Consider the following 21,216-nt stretch of genomic DNA (forward strand, 5'->3'; position numbering starts at 1 on the left):
CAACTTGCCTGCACCCTTCAGAAAATGTCTACATCCCAACACACAAAGACAGCTGAGGAACGGCTCCAGATTAAAGTAGGCTAAAGAGACGTGACAGTGAAATACGATAGGTGGTCCCAGGCTGGATGCTGTCCTGGAGGGGAAAATGCAAAAAGGGACACTGTTGGGACAACTGACAAAACTGGAATATGGACTGTAGATTAAAGTATTAAGTGTCCTGAATTTGCTAAGAGTTACATAAGAGGATATCCTTGCTCTGAGGAAACGCGCAGTGTGTGCATCCACCTGTGCATTGGAGAGGGAGAGAAAGAACGAACATGACCAAATGATGCTAAAATGGGCATAACAGGGTAAGAGATATAAAGCAGCACACTATTGCAAACTCAAAATAAGAGTTTTTAAACATCAAAGCAAAACAAAACAACAACAGAAAGAAAACAAACAAACAACCACCAAAACAATTTTGAGGGATGTCGTTGTTCAGCCGGCTTCAATGAAGGAAATTCAGCATGTGATTAGTGATACAAGATACAGTTAAATCTTTAGAAACATTTTGTTAGTAGCATTATCATGATGGTCACCATTAACATTGAGGGAGCACTTAAAAAGTACTAAGCACTCTGAAAAGGGTTTCACACGCATTATCTCTTTTATACTTTACAACCACTTTAGGAGCAGGGCATTATAATTACCCCCACTTTACAGATGAGGAAAATAAAATTTAAAGAGATCTGTTAACTTGCCTCAAGTAAAACAGACAGTAAATGAGAGAACTGGGAATCAAACTATGCTGTTTGATTTTAAAGCTGGTGGGCTCTACTTTAATTATTAACTATTTATTAATTTCCCTCAAAGAATGAAAGATTAATCTTAACCTAGATGAAATGTCTACACTTGATCTTAGCCAAAAGCTGGGAAGTGATCCTAGATGAAATTTCTGACAAATTAGTCAAATATGCATGGATAAAGGTAAGCTAGAGAGATATAAATGATATTTTTTGGTCTCCACAACATACTTTATGTTCTTTTTCTTCTAAGGGATGAAGTTCATAATAAGTCCATGCTTCAAAACAAAATATTTGCTACTACAAGCTGGACATGGTGATGCATACCTGTAGTCCCAGATTCTCAGGAGGCTCAGAAAGGAGAATCCCTTGAGCCTAGGAGTTTGAGACCAGTCTGATCGAGAGAGCAAGACATCATCTCAGGAAAAACAAACAAACAAACAAAAACAGTGTGTAATACCCAGTGTGTGGAATCACATTACTTCTGAAATGATCAAATCCAGACTCATAAGTCTCAATTTTACACTATAATCAGAACGCAATGTCCTCTTGTTTATTGGTTAGCTAATAGTTGTTTTTATTTTTTAAAATAACTAATAAGTCACTAAATTTGTCTTTGTAAACTTTGCTAAAGGAACTTTCTTGATATTATCTCTAGATGTCATATCCCTAAACAAAATGATCAATCACCTATTTGCACCCCAAAACTTCTACCTAAGTGTCCTGCTGAAGCAATTCAGGCAGACAGCTCAGGAGTATCACTGACCATCCATTCTATTGTGCTTAATGGCAGATGACCTCATAAACCATTTGAACCTATTTCAATTTTTTCTTTCTTTAATATGTTTTATCTGCTTTCATGTAAAGTGGCATGATCCTAATGTCCATATTTCATTTTAATCTTGGCACCTCAATTTCTTTAAAAACAATATGTATCATTTGTAACAGGATGCCCAGTTTCCCAGTTATATTCATCATCATTTTCCTTAAAAACAGAGTAAACTGCTGAATGTACCATCTCTGTCTTTCCAGTGAAAACTGAATGGCTGTGAGTATAAAAACATACATTCAAATACTATTATTACATTTGCAAATATTTTTAGGTGTTTGGAGATATCTTATTTATCATCTGCCACTGTGGGTGTCCACTCCCCACTTTGGTTGCGTTTTTTAACCTTGGGGAGCTTTTAAAATCCTTTAATTAGTTCCACACTTCAGACCTATTAAACCTGAACTTCTGGAGTTAGGACCCTGTCCTCTAAAACTCTCTTAGGTGATTCCACTTGTAGCCAAGTTTGGGATCCCTAGGTCCAGCATCTACCTCCATCAAAAAGTGTATCTCTTCTGTACCAATTCAAGGGATAGGCAAGAGTTTCTCAGAAATGCTTTAATTTGTTAAAGGTTCTATAGTCCAACTGGTGAAAACGTGTGTACACAGGAAGAGGTAACTGAAGAGTGACCAAATGTGCCCAATGAATGTGACATGGTGAGTACATCAGGAGACCACATGGGGCAGTGGAGAGCCCCTGCACACTCCCAACCAATGGCAGGCTCTGAGAAGCAGCAAGGCTGAGGGAATCCACTCTAGTGGGGATAACGGTACAAATGGAAAAGTGTCCCAGGTATTCAGGAAACAGTGGGAGGTCTAATGTAGCCAGAAAGAAAGCTTCACTCTCCAGAGTAGAAAAGGCTGGAGAAGTAGCCTGGAACTCTCGGGGGAATTACCCAACAAGGCCAAGAATCTAATGCAGCAGGAAGTCTCCAGAGATCTGAGGAAGTGACCAAACCAAAGCAATCCTTTGGGAAGACTGATTTGGCAGAGCTATTTATTCACAATGGTTTTGGGGGGAAGACTAAAATTATGCAGTCTTCTAATAAAAAGAATACAGCAGATTAGGTAAAATCATAGATGTGGATGAAGCAATATAACCATTTACTTTTCTTTTTGGTTTTCTACAAAGAAATCAGAATTTGAGCTTGCTAAAAATAACGGGAAAATCACCTTCTGTGGGAATCACAGGGAGAGAGAATGGGCAGCCTTGAGGGTTTGTCTCATTCTCTGCACCTAGGAAAACTGGTCCATTGTCCTGGCTCCTTTCTCCCAGGTGCAATCTCTTCAGCACCCAAGTGATTTTCTGTTTTCATGAAAGCTACTCATAGGACTAGGAGATATTCTAAAGGACCAAGATTAAGGCCAGAGAAATTCTCACTTTCGTATAATATTTTGAATAAGAAGGATCTTTGAGTCATATTAGCAACTAAAGACTTCCATAAATTGAAAAGGGTACCAAAGCACCCATTCATAAAACATTTATATATTGAAAAAAAAAATTACTATTGTTCTAGACAGTGGGGATTCTGCAAGATCCCTTTTCTAAATAGACAACTTCTTCAGCATTGTAGAGGCCAGTCCAAAAAAAAGTCAGTCTAGGGCTACAAAATTTATGCTCCATTGGTTAAAATGTTCTGCTACTGACTTTTTAAAAACCAAGCAACAACAGTGAAAAACTTAAGATTCTTTATATAATGAACTATACTCACCAGAACAAAATATAAAGCAATACTAGGGTTGTTTTTTTTTTAAACATTTATAAGCTACCACTATTGAGTTTATTCAAATCACTAAACATATCCCAAGCTCATTGCTTGGTTATAGAATGAGCTCAATAAAAATTAGTTAAAGGGCATTGTTGAACTGAATGGAGTTCAAAGAGAGGTGAGAAGGCAGCTATCATCCCCATGGAATTGGAACAGTGAGGTCATCGCAGGGGCTGTGTTCTAAAAGCCTCCTTGAAAAGAAGGACACACCCACTCAGGTATCTGAACTTCCAAGTCAATACTTTCAAACCAGACTCAGTGGCCACTTGTGCAATGGCACCTCCTTGGAAATCATTACGTCATAGTCATTCACAAAAGCAATGTTCAAGCTGCACAGGGTTATTCAGAGATATGAGTGCTTGGAGCTCAGAGGGTGGCTACATATTTTCTTCTTAATTCCAAGACTACAGAGAAGTAATTTGTGTTTGTAAAATTTTCATCTTATAAATATCCAGCTGCATTAATTAGAGCTATCAATCACAAAATGCATCTGAACTTTCACTGATAGATAATCACATAAAAGTGCTTAATTTTTCTTAAGAGTCCCATTTTCCCACTGTGAAGGTAAGAAAAAAAAAATCAACTGTTCAAGTCCCCTTCTTCTCTTTGCTTTTTCTTGCCCTTTGAGAGGAATCTTACCTGCATAGTGTACCGGAATCTCTATCTTTGGCCCAATGACGTAATGGCCCTCCTCCAGGCTATGGGCAGTGATGGTGGTCCACTGCCGGCAAGAATGAATCAGAAGGTAGTCATGCTCCCGAAGCCCTTCTATGCACTCTCCTGCAAAACACAATTTCATATAAGAAACTTAGAATTCACACCTAATAACTCCATACTTGAGTTAAAGTGTCACTAATGCAGACGTTAACAGCTCATCCCAAGATAAGACAAAGTTTACCATTTGAGTTGGCGTAAAAAAAAAAAAAAAAAAAAAAGTATTCCATACCAAGTTTAAAATTTCACATAGGGATTCCATAAAAATCTTTCCCACCTAGGGGCAAAGTGATATTCAAATGGTTCATTAGATCTAAATGACTATATCTCAATGATAATAAACATTGTTAAAGTGCCTGCAATACTCTGGCACTATTTAGATGCGTTTGTATTATTTCATGTAATAAAACAACTTTATGAAGTAAGTCCTGCTCCTTTTTTATAGGTGAGAAAAATCAAGGGTCAGAACGTTAGGTAACACGTCTAAACTCAGATTTAATCAGAAAAAAAAAGCCAGATTCATTTCAAAACTTATGCTCTTAATCACTATAATAAAGCTATCAGAAATGAACTTATGCCTCTGTTGAAAGAGTACTTGAAATGAAATGCCTATATTTCCTTTTAAATTTTATATGTTTGCCAGTTCTCTCTGGCCTTCTACCAAACCTCCCAATCAATTAAGCATAATGAAGCCTTATAGCATACAAACAAAATTATTTTTCATCTTAATATTTTCTGGAGTACCTTTTTAGCCTTTGAACTGATGACAAACTATTGCAAAGAGAAATCCATTCCATGAAACATTAAAAAAAAATGCTTTTCAGATGGAGACATAATCCACCCCATTAAATCTGGGTTGGTTCTTTTAAATGTGTAATGAAAATATCTGAAAAGGCTAATTCCTTTACACAGAAAATAGCCTTTCTTATATTTTATGTTAACTTTATTATAACAATTAACAGTTATTAGTGATATAAGTGTGTTTTGAAGTGGCATCTGCAGATCTCTCTAAAATTAGAAGACTCAGTACTTTTCAAATCAATAGAAAGGACAGTAATGATCAACTTGGTTATCTCAACCATAAACCATCTCATTTGTTTCCAAACCAATAATGCAATGATCCTTACAACAGTCTTAATGCAGGAGGGCTATATCTTTGCAGTGGAAAATAACAGAGTTAAAAGCTTTATTTTGGGGGACGGGCCACAAACTGGAGGCAGGAGTACATTAGCAGGTGGGGAAGGATCTAACTCATCCAGGGGGCAGTTTCCAAACAGACTCCCTGCCCTTCAAGCTTTGGGGGGACCAGGTTTTTTCATAAATTCCTCCTTGGGGGCCACTGGTTTTCAGGAGCCCTCTGCAAACCTCAAGAATATTATGGCAGCAAAGCAGCAAGGTAAAATCTAGAACCCCTGCTCCAAAGGAAAGGTCCAGCAGCCCAGGAGGGGCACACACACAATTGGCAGAGGCATTAGGAGCATGAAATTTGGAGTTCAGCAGACCTGTCAGTGCTATCAATGCTGTGCCACCCACCACTGTGCAGGACCCTTCTTCTTTTCATCTATAAGATGGGGGTAGCCCTCTTCTGCTTCACAGAATGGCTCTGAAAATATACAGTGACAGACAAATGGAAAATGTGTCGCAACATGTCTGGCGAACTAGCAAAGATCAAGAAACGTCAGCTATTAACTTCACTGCATGTGTTTTTCTTTTTTTTTCCCCCTAAAATTTAATCCTCATGTAAACAATGTAATTTAGGTTGTGTGATCCTCGAACAGGAAATTACCTTCAGAGCAGTTAAGCAACTTGCACAGAGCAGCAGAGCTAGTAAAGAGCAGAAACTAACATGAAGGTCTTACTACATTGCTCCCTGATCTTCCAACACCACACTGTCCTTTACATTGAAAACCACTGACAATAACCCAAGAAATAGGGGGAAGCTGACCTTCAGCTTCAAAGTTTTACTTATTCACTCAACCAGTACGACAAGCAGGGTTCTGAGCACCAGCGATACATCCCTGAACAAAATGAAGCACCAGGTATCTCCCAACAGGGAGGAGACAGCCAATGCCCAAGGACGAAAATGAAAAACTACGTTACAAACTAATCAGAAGCTGGGGGGAAAGGTGAAGGGTGAGAGGCTCACACATTCATAAGAAGGGGCAGTGTGAATGTTTGTTATTTTAAAATAGTCCCTTTTCATTGACCCAGCAAACATCTGTTGAGACTCTTCTATGAACAGACAATGGCGGGGTGTACAAAAAATAAATAAATAAATAAATAAATAAATAAATAAGGAGACGTGGCTCTTGCATTCAAGAATTCCACATTCTCATGGGTGAGATGTGTTCCTGTAAGGCAGGGCATGACCCATGCAAATGCAAGAGGGACAGAGTCTACCATGGAGACAGGGACTTCAGCAGAGGAGGTGAAGGAAGATGTTCAGGGGAAAATACAGCATTTGGGCTGCTGCTTCTTTGACGAATGAGCTGGGCTTAGATGAGAGGAGACGATGGGGAGCCATTGAAGGAAAAGGGAATGACCCAATCTCTGCTTAAGAAAATTAATCTGGTGGTATTATAAAAGATGGATGGGAATGGGGGAGAAACCAGAGCCATGGGACAGATGCAGGAAACTCAGGGATAGCACACACAGCCATTCTGGGAAAAGAGAAAAATGTCATTTTCTGCAACTAAATTGTTATATCATAAAAACTGTTTTAATTTTATTCCACAGTGGGCTCTAAAGAGGCAGCCAAGAAACGACTGCAGTCAAGTTAATCAAAATGAAAATTTAATGTTAAATCCTACTGCTTGCTGTGGTAAACACTCCAGCAAGAGGATTCAGAATGTCTTTCAAAGCCATAAAGTAGTAAGAAACCAATGCCTATCTGAGCTTATGTCTTTTTTTGTTTGTTTGTTTTGTTTTTGTTTTTTTAAACAACTGAACTGTGTACCTGCTTTGGGCAAAATAAGTTTCACCAAAATTGTCTAGACACAAAACTTAATAAGTTAAAATATCCTAGGGTGGGCCGTTAATAGAGACACTACATTAAATGAATTCACAAAGTAAAAAAAAAAAAAAATTTTGTGATATAATTATCCTGTCGCTTAACTACTATGTATAACGTACTAAGATTTATATATTTAGCTCAATGATGTAGTAACAAGAAGTCTAAAAGAACTGTGTGTCAAATTCCAAAATATGTAAACACAAAACTGAAATCTCCCCACATTTAGCATACTTCTGGGATCTATTTTATTTGCTTGGTTTGACCTTGTAGCCCTCAACAGTAAATCATACATACCTCTTAAAATAATTATTGATGCAAGGGTAACTTTCAAAGTCTGCTTTAAAAAAAAAAAGTTTAAATTTCAAAATCCAAAATAAGTCTTTATAAGCTAGACAGGCCAAATGGGCCATGGATATCTCCCTTCTGTCTTTTGGCTTCTGGGCCAATATCTCCTCCTGAGTCACCTTTCCTTCCCTTGTTACCATTTCTGTGTTTCCCCTTAACATCAATCACAACAGTAGCTAAGGCTCCACCCTTGGCCTATTCCCTGTCTCTCTCCCCTTTACAATCTTTTTTTTTTTTTAATTTATTGATGCATTATAATTACACATAATAGTGGGATCTGCTGTTACATATTTGTACTTGCCCACAATATATTTAATATATTTAATATTTAATATTGTTCTCCTTTACAATCTTATACATTTCTCAAGGGTTCACTTCGATATAGATGACTCCCCAATCCACACTAGCAGTTGCTAATTTCTTTTTTTTTTTTTCTGGACTTTTTTTTTTTACATTTAAACAATGTCTTCCTGCATTTTTGTACATTAGCTTTTAACATCCATTATGACACAAATGTGTTCTAGACCAGTATTATACATAAACGCTTAGCTCACAAAGCCTCTTGGTTTTCTATCTTATTTCCACTCTCTCAATGTATTACATATTGCTACGATATATCTTTAAAAAGACATATATCGCAACATCATGTGCCATAGATTCTTGACAATACTCGCATGTAGGTCAAAAGCCACATCTCCATCGCTCCTTACTGTCTCTAAGGGACACTCTTGTTTTCTGCTGACATATAAGGTAACTGGTCCTCTCACATTGTCCTGCCTGGCCTTCCTACCTCCAACTCATTGCCAGCAAAAGACTAGTCACTCTCACAGACCACCTCCATATGTGCTTGATACAATGTATTTGCTGAGCCATACTGGGGAAAAGTAATATTCCTGTTTTCATTTTTGGAAGTAATTATTAGCATATTTACACTTATTTCCCATTATTTTGGAAAACAATAAAGTTAGTAAGCTAAACTAGATTTTAAAAAAATTTTAGTATATATCTTTATCTTAGAAGTCAAAATGTAGTAGTAGAGCTATATTCAAGGTATACAGTGTAACTCTTTGGGCAAGAGATAAGAACATGAACAAGTAGCCCTCCTCATCTTACACCTAAAATGGAGATCACGGCAGGTAAATATAACAGAGTAGCCTTGCTCAGTGCCTTAGGTCTTCTTCTTTTTTTTTTTTTTTTTTTAGGGGAGAGTACTCTTTAAATCTGGACTATCCCAGTGTTGAATTTTTGTTTTTTATAGTGCTTATAACTATTTTGGCTTTGTTCACCATTACAATTAAGCATCCGTGAATTACTGAATAGACTACAGAGTCTTTATGTATGAATTACCTAGGATGGCTTCGAATCAGTTGAAGTAGTTATATAACACTTGTCACAGTAGGATCCAAGTTTCTATTAAATGTTTAAAAACATTTTCAAAATAAAGATGAACTACAGGTTAAATATCCCTATTTCAAAACATAGAAATGACCCAAAACCCCCCAAAATTTTGAGTGCCAACATGATGCCACCATGGAAAATTCCACACTTGACCTCATGTAAGAGTTGCAGTTAAAATGCAATTGCCCTAAAAATACTGTATAATGGAAACCTTCAGGCCATGTGTATGTATAAGGTGTTTATGAAATATAAATGAATTGGGCTTAGACTTGGATTCTATCCCCAAAATGTAATTGCAAACATTCCAATATTTTTAAAAATCTGAAATCCCAAAACACTTCTGGTCATAAACATTTCAGATAAGGGATGGTCCATCTGTGTAAGCATATTCAGATGACTAAATACATGTTGTTATTAAACCCATTAACACACTACTGACCAGTTTTCTTTTTGATTTTCCAGTATTTTAATGATAAATGCTTTATGCATATGTAACTCAAATTTAACCATTTCTAGTCATTATTTACCTATTTATTTTATTACAGCTTTATAGTTATACATAGTAGTTGAGTTCACCCCAACAAACTATCAGTGTTTCCTTGACCTTACAATCCCTCTCATGTAGAAAGGAAATCAATTGGGTCAATTAAATGCTCAAAACACTGGGTTTCTCTTGCATCTTAAACATTTTGAAAAGTACCTTCTATGGCAGGGACAGATCCCCAAACGAGTTTCCTCTTCTTTCCAGGCATGCAGTGGACCACAGTGCCTAACTGCCTTTGCAATTACTATTGGCAAGTCAATGAGTTCTAGTCAGTGGTGTATGAGCAGAAATGACATTTCCCACTTCTTGTCCTTACCCATAAAGCAGCTCATAAGCTATCCTTTGAGCATTGCTAAATATTGCTACATACTGATTCCCCGGAACACCTTGGAACAAACTAAAGATAGTACAGTTGCCAGCAGTCTGGGTTCCTTAATGATATTTGGTGGACCAATGCACCAACCCTGCCCTGATGACATACTGAACTGTATGTAAGGGGTACCCTCCACTGTGTACTATGCCAGGGACACGCTGCAGCCTTCCTTTCTCATTCCAGTAGTTGGCCTACCTGAACTAACACTTCCATACACATAAACTTCAGCACCAGCAATGTCTCCTAATTATAATGATCAAAAGCTTTTGTTATAGACGGTATTCTAGATAGTTTTCATAAAAACAAACTTTCCTCCACTTTGCAAAAGTAGCTTAGGTTTTGCATTTCATTCTATAAGGTGAAGGATATGAATTAAATGCTATTTAATTAACATCCTCAAACATTGTCAATTTTTGAGATCCTTAGGTGGTTATGCTGTCTCCCAGACAAACAAGAAAAGAATGCAGCGTTGTGATAATATTTCTCTGTTCTCAAAGGACTAAAATCTGAGATCTTTGGTACTACAAAAGGACATGCGGGAAGAGGAGGTGAAAGGTGAGGCTGTAGCAACATGTTATGGAACAGTGGAAGAGAGATCACAAAATCAGAATACTAACACACTGTCTTCCTCGAAAAGGTGGGAGGGTACTCCAAAGAGGAAGTAAGAGAAGAGGAAGAGAATCCTGAAAGAAAACAACAAACTGGCAACTAACTATTAAGAGGGAGAAACTATAAAGTGATCAGGAAGGAAGGGGGTACAGTAAATCACTGAAGCACAGGTAATAATTTGAAATCAATGGGAAATGAAGAAACCAAAGCTCTAGGAACAAAAGAATAAATTGCTTTTAGCCTAATGGTTGAGGTATTATAAGAATGTGTAGGACTGAAGAAGAGGGAAAAGATACGGATATCAATCAAACACATGTGTTGTTTATCCACAGTGAATTGATAACAGCTTCCCCCAAGTCATTAAATCAGAAAAAAAGAATTGAAGCTTTGAAGACAGGTAGCATGAATGTAAAAAATAAAATTAGTGTCCCCCCAGCCACATCAATGTTTATAGCAGCACAATTCACAATAGCTAAACTGTGGAACCAACCTAGATGCCCTTCAATAGATGAATGGATTAAAAAAATGTGGCATATATACTCAATGGAATAATACTCAGCAATAAAAGAGAATCAAATCATGGCATTTGCAGGTAAGTGGATGGAATTAGAGAAGATAATGCTAAGTAAAGTTATCCAATCCCCCAAAAAACAAATGAAAAATGTTTTCTTTGATATAAGGAGGCTGATTCATAGTGGGATAGGGAGAGGGAGCATGGGAGGAATAGACAAACTCTAGATAGGGCAGAGGGGTTGGATGGGAAAGGAGGGGGCATGGGGTAAATTAATGATGGTGTAATGTGATGATCATTATTATCCAAAGTACAGGTATGAAGACACGAACTGGTGTGAATATACTGTGTATACTACCAGAGATATGAAAATTGTGTCCTATATATGTAATAAGAATTATAATACATTCTTCTGTCATATATAAATAAAAATTAATTACACAGAAAATAAAATTAGTGTCCCAAATCTGGGCCGATACGATGAATAATTTTAGCTTCCTAAAAGTCACCAATAAAATTCCACTATCCAAATGATCCTCCAAGGATGTGCCTACACCTGCGTTTCTACACTCATTCACTCCAACAGTGCAGCCCATTGCTAGGCAATGTCATTTTGTGAATCTCTCCTGTGACACAGAAAGGGCTCTGGAAAAATGGTAACAACTACCGTCAACCACGGAACCTCTGAGGTTAGTGGCTGTCCTGTTTCAATCACTTCCAGAAATGAGAACATATGTGATTATCTTAGGGCCAATCACCCCTTGTGATGAGGGGACCCTAAAGCCCCGAGTAAGACAGTCCTGAACCTGGGCTGCATGCTCACTGTAATCATCCAGAGACTCCAAGGGCAGGTCCTCAGATGGGCCAATGAAATCAGAATTAGAGGGGGGTGTGACCCAGGAATCTGCATGTTCTAAAATTTCAGTGGTATCTCAAAGCTCAACCAGTGTTCAAAGCAAGGGACCTGGAAACATATCCGAATGACTCAGTTCTTGTACCTGTTCTGAGAAAGGTGAGAGATGATGCAGATCAGGTGCTTCAAAGTATGAGCCACACAGTAAGCTCTCTAGAAGTGTTATTCCTATGACTGTCGTCAAATACCTCAGGTCCTAACATTCTCAGGCAGCTGAATTTGTATCATTTATTGTCATTTTTAGGTAATTTTAAATTATCATGTGTTACTTGACATTTTATGCACATATACAATGTTTCTCCAATTAGACATTAGCATTCAAGGGAGTCAAACACTTTCTTTTTCCTCCTTCCAAACTAGGATCATTCACCTACCTGGTATCAATACACCACTGATACTGATAACTGGGCATGATCATTTTCTCACTATTCAGGTCCCACATAATCATGGTTAAACCACCAGAAGAAATTAAAGTTCACTGAAATCCAAGAACACTATGTAGGTGTTTTTAGGCTTTTTAAATCATCTTCCTTTAAATTAAATTACCTATTTATTCTAATTTGTTATATGCAATGGCAGAATGCAATTCATTTCATATTAAATATATAGAGCAAAATTTTTCAAGTCATTGATTGTAACACAAAGCATTTTCACACTATTCGTGCCTTCATACAGGTACTTAGGGTAATGATGCCTAACTCATTCCACCATCATTCCTACCCCTTTCCCCCCTCTCTTCCCCTCCCTCCCCTTTGCTCTATCTAAAGTTCCTCCATCCTCCCATGCCCCCCATCACTGCCATTATGAGTCAGCATCCTCATATCAAAAAAAAAAAAAAAAAAAAAACAACATTTGGCCTTTGGTTTTTTGGGATTGGCTTACTTCACTTGGCATTATATTCTCCAACTCCACCCATTTACCTGCAAATGCCATGATTTTATTCTCTCTTAATGTTGAATAATGTTCCATTGTGTATGTATACCAAAGTTTCCCTATCTATTTATCTACTGAAGGGCATCTAGGTTGGTTCCACAATTTAGCTATTGTGGATTATGCTGCTATAAACACTGATGTAGCTGTGTCCCTGTAGTATGCTGTTTTTAAGTCCTTTGGGTATATACTGAGGAGTGGGATAGCCAGATCAAATGGTGGTTCCATTCCAAGTTTTCCAAGAAATCTCTATACTGCTTTCCAGATTGGCTGCACCAATTTGCAGTCCCACCAGCAACGTATGAGTGTTCCCCACACCCTCACCAACACTTATGGTTGTTTGTATCCTTGATAGCTGCCATTCTGACTGGAGTGAGATGAAATCTTAGAGTAGTTTCGATTTGCATTTCTCTAATTGCTAGAGATGTTGAACATTTTTTCATGTTTATTGATTGATTGTATATTCTCTTCTGAGAAGTGTCTGTTCAGTTTCTTGGCTCATTTATTGATTGGCTTATTTGTTTTTTTCGGTTTTACGGTTTTAGGGTGCTTTATATATCCTAGAGATTAGTGCTCTATCTGATGTCCTAGTGGGAAAGATTTGCTCCCATTCTGTAGACTCTCTATTCACTTCACTTATGGTTAATTATTTTGAAAATTTGTACTCCAATAAAATAGAAAATATCGAAGGCATCAACAAATTTCTAGAGGCATATGATATGCCCAAACTAAATCAGGATGATATACCTGATTTAAACAGATCGATTTCAAGCAACGAAATAGAGAATGCCATCAGAAGCCTACCAACAAGAAAAGCTCAGAACCGGATGGATACATAGCTGAATTCTACAACACCTTTTAAAGAAGAACTAACATCAATACTTCTCAAACTATTTCATGAAATAGAAAAAGAGGGAACACTTCCAAACATATTCTATGAGGCCAATATCATCCTGATTCCAAAACCAGACAAAGACACATCAAAGAAAGAAAACTCCAGACCAATATCTCTAATGAACATAAATACAAAAATTCTCAATAAAATTCTGGCAAACCAAACACAAAAACATCAAAAAGATAGTGCACCATGATCAAGTAGGGTTCATCTCAGGGATGCATGGTTGGTTCAACATAAATGTAATTCATCACATGAATAGATTCAAAGATAAAAAAAAACATATGATCATCTCAATACACGCAGAGAAAGCATTTGACAAAATACAGCATCCCTTCATGTTCAAAATGCTAGAAAAACTAGGGATAACAGGAACATACCTCAACATTGTAAACGCTATCTATGCTAAGCCTCAGGCCAATATCATTCTAAAGAGAAAATTTGAAAGCATTCCCTCTAAAATCTGGAACAGGACATGAATGCCCTCTTTCACCACTTCTATTTAACATCGTTGTTGAACCTCTAGCCAGAGCAATCAGACAGACAAAAGAAATAAAAGGGACACAGATAGGAAAAGAAGAACTCAAATTATCACTATTTGCAGACAATATGATTCTCTACCTAATAAAGACCCAAAACATTCCACTGGAAATCTCCTAGAACTAATAAATGAATTCAGCAAAGTAGCTGGATATAAAACCAACACCCATAAATCAAAGACATTTCTGTTCATCAGTGACAAATCCGCTGAAAGAGAAACTAGGAAAACTACCCCATTTACAATAGCCTCAAAAAACCAACCAGCCGACAAACAAACAAACAAACTTGGGAATAACTTAATGAAAGAGGTGAAAGACCTCTTCAATGAAAACTATAGAATGCTAAAGAAAGAAATTAAAGAAGACCTTAGAAGATGGAAATATCTCTCTTGTTCTTGGATAGGCAGAATTAATATTGTCAAAATGACCATACTACCAAAAGCATTATACAGATTCAATGCAATCCCAATCAAAATCCCAATGACATTCCTTACAGAAATAGAAAAAGCAATCATGAAATTTATCTGGAAAAATAAGAGACCCAGAATAGCCAAAGCAAACCTTAGCAAGAAGAGTGAAGCTGGTGGCATTACTATTCCAGACCTTAAACTATACTATAGAGCAACAGTAACAAAAACATGCATGGTATTGGCACCAAGATAGACCTGTAGACCAATGGTACAGAATAAAGGACATAGAGTCTAACTCACATAACTATAATTATATTAGACAAAGGTGCCAAAAACATACACTGGAGAAAAGATAGCCTCTTCAACAAATGGTACTGGGAAAACTGGAAATCCACATGTAACAAAATGAAATTAAAACCCCATCTCTCACCATGCACAAAATTCAACTCAAAGTGGATCAAACACCTAGGAATTAAACCAGAGACCTTGCGCTTAATGGAGGAAAAAGCAGGCCCAAATTTCGTCATGTCGGATTAGGCCGCAACTTCCTTAATAAGACTCCTATAGGGGCTGGGTTTGGGCTCAGTGGTAGAGTGCTTGCCTAGCATGTGTGTGGCACTGGGTTTGATTCTCAGCACCGCATATAAATAAATAAATAAAATAATAAATAAATAAAACAAAGGTCCATCAACTGCTAATAAAAATATTTTTAAAAAGACTCCTATAGCACAAGAATTAAAACCAAGAATCAATAAATGGGATGGATTCAAACTAAAAAGCTTCTTCTCAGCAAAAGAATCTATAATCTAATTTTGATCACTACTATGTATCACCCCAAAAAGAAACCATATCCCTATTAACAATCATTTCATAATCTCAACCCAGATTTTGGCAACCATAAATCTACTTTCTAGGTCTATAACTTTGCCTCTTCTGGACAATTTGTATAAATGGAATTATAAGGGGCTGGGGATGTGGCTCAAGCGGTAGCGCGCTCGCCTGGCATGCATGCGGCCCGAGTTCGATCCTCAGCACCACATACAAACAAAGATGTTGTGTCTGCCGAAAACTAAAAAATAAATAAATAAATTCTCTCTCTCTCTTTAAAAAAAAAATAAATGGAATTATAAAACACGTGGGCCTTTTGTGTCTGGCTTCTTTCACTTGGCATGTTTACAAGGTTCATCTATGATGTAGCACATATCAGTACTTCATTCCTTTCTATGGCTAAAAAATATTCAATTATATGGACCTACCACATTTTGTTTATCCATTCATCAGATGATAAACAATTGGACCATTCATATCTGATAGTTACTGAATAATGCTGCTGTGAACATTGTATACAAGCCTCTGCATGGACATGTTTTTATACTGTTTGGATATATACCTAGTGGTGAAACTGCTTGGTCATATAGTAACTTTTCAGCTGGGCCTAGTAGAGTACCCCTGTAATATCAGCAACTCAGAGGCTGAGGTAGGAGGTAGGAGATGGAGGATCACAAGTTCACTAGTCCCCTCATCACAAGTTCACTAGTGGAGTACCCTTGTTCACTAGGAGTGCCCCTGTAATCTCAGCAACTCAAGAGGCTGAGGTAGGAAGATCACAAGTTCAAGGCCTACCCAGCCAACTTAGAGAGACACTGTCTTAAATACAATTTTAAATGGAGATAGGGATGAAGCTGAGAGGTAGAATGCTATGTCTCCAGTATTATAATTAATCAGCCAATCAATTAATTTAGCTTTTCAAGGAATTGTCAGTCTTTTTTTCCAAAATGGCTGCATGATTTTACATTCCCATCAGTGATGAATGAATATTCCACTTTCTCCACATACTCATCACGTATTGTCCATGTGTTTAGTTATAGGAGTGAAAAATTACTTTTTAGTTACAGGGGTGAAATTACAATCTGATGATTTGTGATTCCAATTTGGGTTTTTCTTTTTCTTTTTTTTTTAATTGATTTTATTTTTTAAATACAGGACAGCAGAATGCATTACAATTCTTATTCACATATATAGCACAATTTTCATATCTCTTTTTGTATATAGAGTATGTTCATGCCAATTCATGTTTTCATACATGTACTTTGGATAATGCTTAGTGATGGGGAGCATCTTTTCATGTGGTTGTGTTCAATTTGTAGATTAATGTGGGGAAGTTATGATCTTACAGTGTTAACTCTTCTGATCTATGAACATGAGATGTCTTGTCATTTATTTGGACCTTATTTAGCTCAGATGTTTTGTAGTGTTCCATACATAAGACTTGTACTTATATTTGGAATATATTGTCCAGTTTTGGAATGTTTGTTTCTAATGTACAGAAATACAATTCTTTTTTGAATACTTATATCCTTCAGCTTTGCTAAATATGTTCTAATAGCTTTTTAAAAAATGTGTTCCTTAGAATTTTCTGCATAGAAGTACATGTCATCTATGAACAGAGATAGTTTTATAACCCCCTTTCCAATTTGGGTACTATATATATTTTTCGTTTTCTTGCCAGTACTCCTACTTAGAATCTCCAATACAAGGCTGAATGTAAGTGGAAACACAGATGTATCTTAGTAGAGGATGTGCCTTTCTTTTACCTCGTTATTCTTCCTGAAAGACGGAATGAAGATACGATTACTACAATAGAAACAATCATCTCAGACCAAGAGGAACCAAGGACTAGAATTAAGGCTATTATGTCACAATAATTGAAAAAAAAAATGTGTCTCTGCTATCTTGGGCACCATACCAACTTCAGATCTCCTATATGAATTTTGTCTTTGGGTTTCTGTGACTTGCAGATAAAACACAGCCTAAACGGATACTTAGGAACATCTAAATAAAGCTTAAGGATTACAGTGCCTGCATACTTAATCAAAATATATAAACTGTCTTCAAAACACGAGAGTTTTGTCTTGTTTTAGTTTTTTAAGCCAATTTTTGTAAAGATGCTCACCTAATAAAGTACTATCTCAGCCTGGTTTGTAAAATTTGAACTATGTCTGGATTTTTTTTTATTTCAAAAAGTCTACAGGGTTTATAGCATTCATCATTATGCTTCTGATAGATTCTTTCAAACTTCCTAACTAGTTCATGATTATAGAAGCTGCGTTATGCTTACTAATCCAAGTTTATTTCATAAAGACTGGAAAGCTATCCTAAAAATCACCAAAATATTCTGATTCACATTTAATAAAACTCTAAAAAGTGAAGAATATATAAAACATATCTTCTAGAATTTATCACCAACAGAAGAATTTACATCAGCGTGAAATACCTCAGTGATAACTTCCCCACATAGTGAGCACCATAAAAGATAAAAATCCAGTCTATAGGCTTCAGGTTGTATATCCATTTGACCATGAACAAGACCAAGTAGCCAGTAACTTAACTTTCAGCTCCCCTTGTATCTTATTTTGGCCACGAACCTATAGCCCAGAAATTCGAGTGTAGCCCCATTACTAAGACAATCCTGTTTTCTGAAAATGTGCAAGAATTTAAAAGAAAGAAATTTAATTCTTTGAAGTAGAATCTATAATAATATGCCAACAAAATCAGGAAGGTTATTGCCTTGGTCCCCAGGATATTGTTATTTAAAAAAAAAAAAAATCTGATTAAGTTAAGCTATCCATCTGCCTTGATGGTATACTGACTAATCAAAAAGTAACTTCCAGTTCCTTTACCACACACACATTTAGGAAAATAAAATATATGCTAAGAAAGCATTTAAGTTTTCTTAGACCTATCTTTACTTTGAATGCATAGTTATGAAACAAACAGGATCATCCCTGTTTCCCCACCTAGACCATTAGCTCCTTAGCTCCAACATTACCCCTTTTTCTGTTCTATCTGTATTTCATAGGACAGTTGAGCAACATGTTAGGTGTGTAAAAAAATGTTTTCTACATGAACCATCTTGTGTATTAACTAGTGAACATTCATATCAAATAAATCTAAATGTAAATTAAGGACTCAGAACTTATTCAAAATTTAAGCCTCTCAGGGAAAGAAGAGGGACCATGTGTGTGTGTGTGTGTGTGTGTGTGTGCGTGTGTGTGTACATGTGCATGTGTGCAGTGCTAAGGATTGAACCCAGGGCCTTACACATACTAGTCCACCACTTAACACTGAGCCATACTCCCAATCCCAAGCAGAGTATTTTCAACAAATCTACATTGTCTAAGGTCCTATTTTTAGATGAATACTATATTCAAAGGCCCAAAGACTTGAGTTCTAAACTAATGAAAGAATTGTGTTTACAATTTTTAAATATTTATTGTGATATCCCAGCAAGAAGGAATGAAAATTAATTTAGATAAAGCATTAAACAGTAACGTGGTCTCTAAGAACTTCATTGTGAAATCTAAGCAAAAAAGAATGTATAAAACAAAAGAGAAAAAAGATTAGAGATATATTATTATCTCCTTTTTAAATAAACCCTTGGACAAAGGACTGCTTTTTCAACATTAGGATTTACCAGGAACTATACCTAATTGAATTCTGATGTGTGAAATAGAAGTATGTCTACTTAAGTCAAATCTGAAATTTTATGCTTGAAATATTGAACTGTACCTAATATTTAAAAGATTAGGAATTCTACACCAAGCAATTTTTTAGAAAAACAGGTGAGCAATAGTAGTTCTAATATTTCTACCAACATGCAAAACACACTAAATTTCCTAGCACAGTGCCCAGCTCATACCATGGAATATTTCTGGCAGGTGAGGGAGGAGGCTAAGATTTATATAGGAAAATCCATTATGTTACAGTGGACAGATATTCCTCTTTCAGTAAGTCTGATGCATCCGGTCTACTCTCCCTCCATGCTGGATGGTGAATGTTAGCTTGGTGTTAGGTTTGTGTGACATGGGCATTTACCAGGCTGTGTGAGCACACACACAGCATGAGACCCACAGCAGCAGGCAGGCTCAGCTCTAGCTCCACCAGTAAAGGAGAATCAACAGGCACATTTCAAGATTTCCCTTTTCCCTGCCTCCAACTCTCTGCCTCTAATAGTTTAAATGAACACCTGATAACTCCACAGGGTAGGCTGGGAGGTTGCCTTGGGTTTGCAGCCAGATTTAAATTGCGGTTTTAATATTTATTATCTGCACAGCCGTGGGCAAATTACTTGACTTCTTTGAACCCAGTAAAGAAGTTGGGATGACGGAATGAGAATAAAGATAAGGGATTCAACAAAGTACATGTGGAGAGAAGGCGCCCCACAAATGGGACTCTGGCTTTATTTACTCCTCCATCAGTTCCCTTCCCCTTATATTAGCCTGGCTGAGAACACCACACAGTTCTTTTACCCATTGCTACTAAAGTGCAATGATTCACACTTTATGTTTCACTTCAACTAATAAAATCAAGGGGTGATTCCCATCAGTTGTAAATACTGTGTAAAACCTACTTTCATTTCAAGAGTATAAATCAAGCCACAGACCAAACTTAAAGAGATCTGCAGGGCCATTTTGTTTTAAATTTGGCTTAAGCCCCCTTGGAATTTTATTATGTGACAAAATATAAAATATGAAAGAATTATATTAAGAAATATAATTCACTGCCACAGAAGTTACACCAGAGATATGGTCTTAAGAAAAATGTTTGAATTAGGTGTTTGACAGGTTTTAGAATCTTTTCATATTATGTGGATTTCCAAAAGTACTGTCTAGCCTTGAAAACCAGACACAATTTAAAAGAAACAAGACTCATTCTTAGACCAAAACGTTGAAAATCTAATGATGCTTCCAGAATCAATATACGAAGCCAATGAATTTTAATAGTCTCTGTACACATAACAGTTTTTAAAATGCAGATGCTGAACAAGAGTAGAACTTTTTTTCCAGGTGGTTTGCCCTGAGAGCAGCACCAGGTAACTCTCTATAACTTCAAAATACAATTGAGAATTTCAACATGAAAATCCCACTATATTAAAACTATGGCCATAAGCAAAGAATCAGATCAAATTTACAGACAAGTCTATAAAGATATGACAGCTAAAAATAACTACAAAGGGTTTCAGTTAAGTAAGGTGCACCTTTTCCAAATAGAACTGGAAAATAAAACATTTCTTTCTAAAATTCTAAAAAGAAGAGGATATTGGAAATATTCAGAGCATTAGAGAAATCTGACATGAGACAGTTCATCTGTTGCTGCGATGAGGAGGGGGCTACAGAGCAAGGACCTGAGAGTGGCCTATAGGAATGGAAAGCAGTATCTGATTAATAGCTAGCAAGAAGTCTCCATCTCTTTCCTTCAATGTTACACAGGATACAAGGAGAGGTCAGCAGTCTGCAACCATGAAGAGCATCGTCCCTAGGATCCAACCATACTGGCAACTTTATCTCAGATTTCCAGCCTCCAGAACTGTGAGAAATAAATTTTCTGTTTTATAATCTACCTAGTCTATGGTACTTTGTTATAGCAGCCCAAACTAAGACACCTCCTACCTTAACATCAACTAACTAGGGACCATAATTACATCCGTAAAATCCCCTTTACCATATATACAACATAATGTGGCATAACACCAGAGGACAGAGAACAGGAGGCTATCCCAGAATTCTGCCTATCACAGATGTTAATCCAGGAAAGAAGCCAGTCATTCAACTATGGAATAAATACAGAATTTAAGAGTAT

General features: G+C 36.7%; 1 protein-coding gene across 5 annotated transcripts in view; it reads right to left on the reverse strand.

Moving 5' to 3' along the window:
- Nucleotides 1-21,216, reverse strand: part of Garem1 (GRB2 associated regulator of MAPK1 subtype 1) — a 192,790-nt gene that overhangs the window by 124,035 nt on the left and 47,539 nt on the right. For all 5 annotated transcript variants that reach the window (XM_046428379.2, XM_046428378.2, XM_058573957.1 and 2 more), the window contains one exon: nt 4,023-4,163. In XM_046428379.2, the coding sequence (XP_046284335.1) occupies nt 4,023-4,163 (141 nt within the window). The remainder of the gene's footprint in view (nt 1-4,022; nt 4,164-21,216) is intronic.

This window comes from Marmota monax, unplaced genomic scaffold (assembly GCF_021218885.2).
Source record: "Marmota monax isolate L192 unplaced genomic scaffold, Marmota_monax_Labrador192_F-V1.1 WCK01_AAM20220418_F8-fsc00031, whole genome shotgun sequence".
Taxonomy (NCBI): domain Eukaryota; kingdom Metazoa; phylum Chordata; class Mammalia; order Rodentia; family Sciuridae; genus Marmota; species Marmota monax.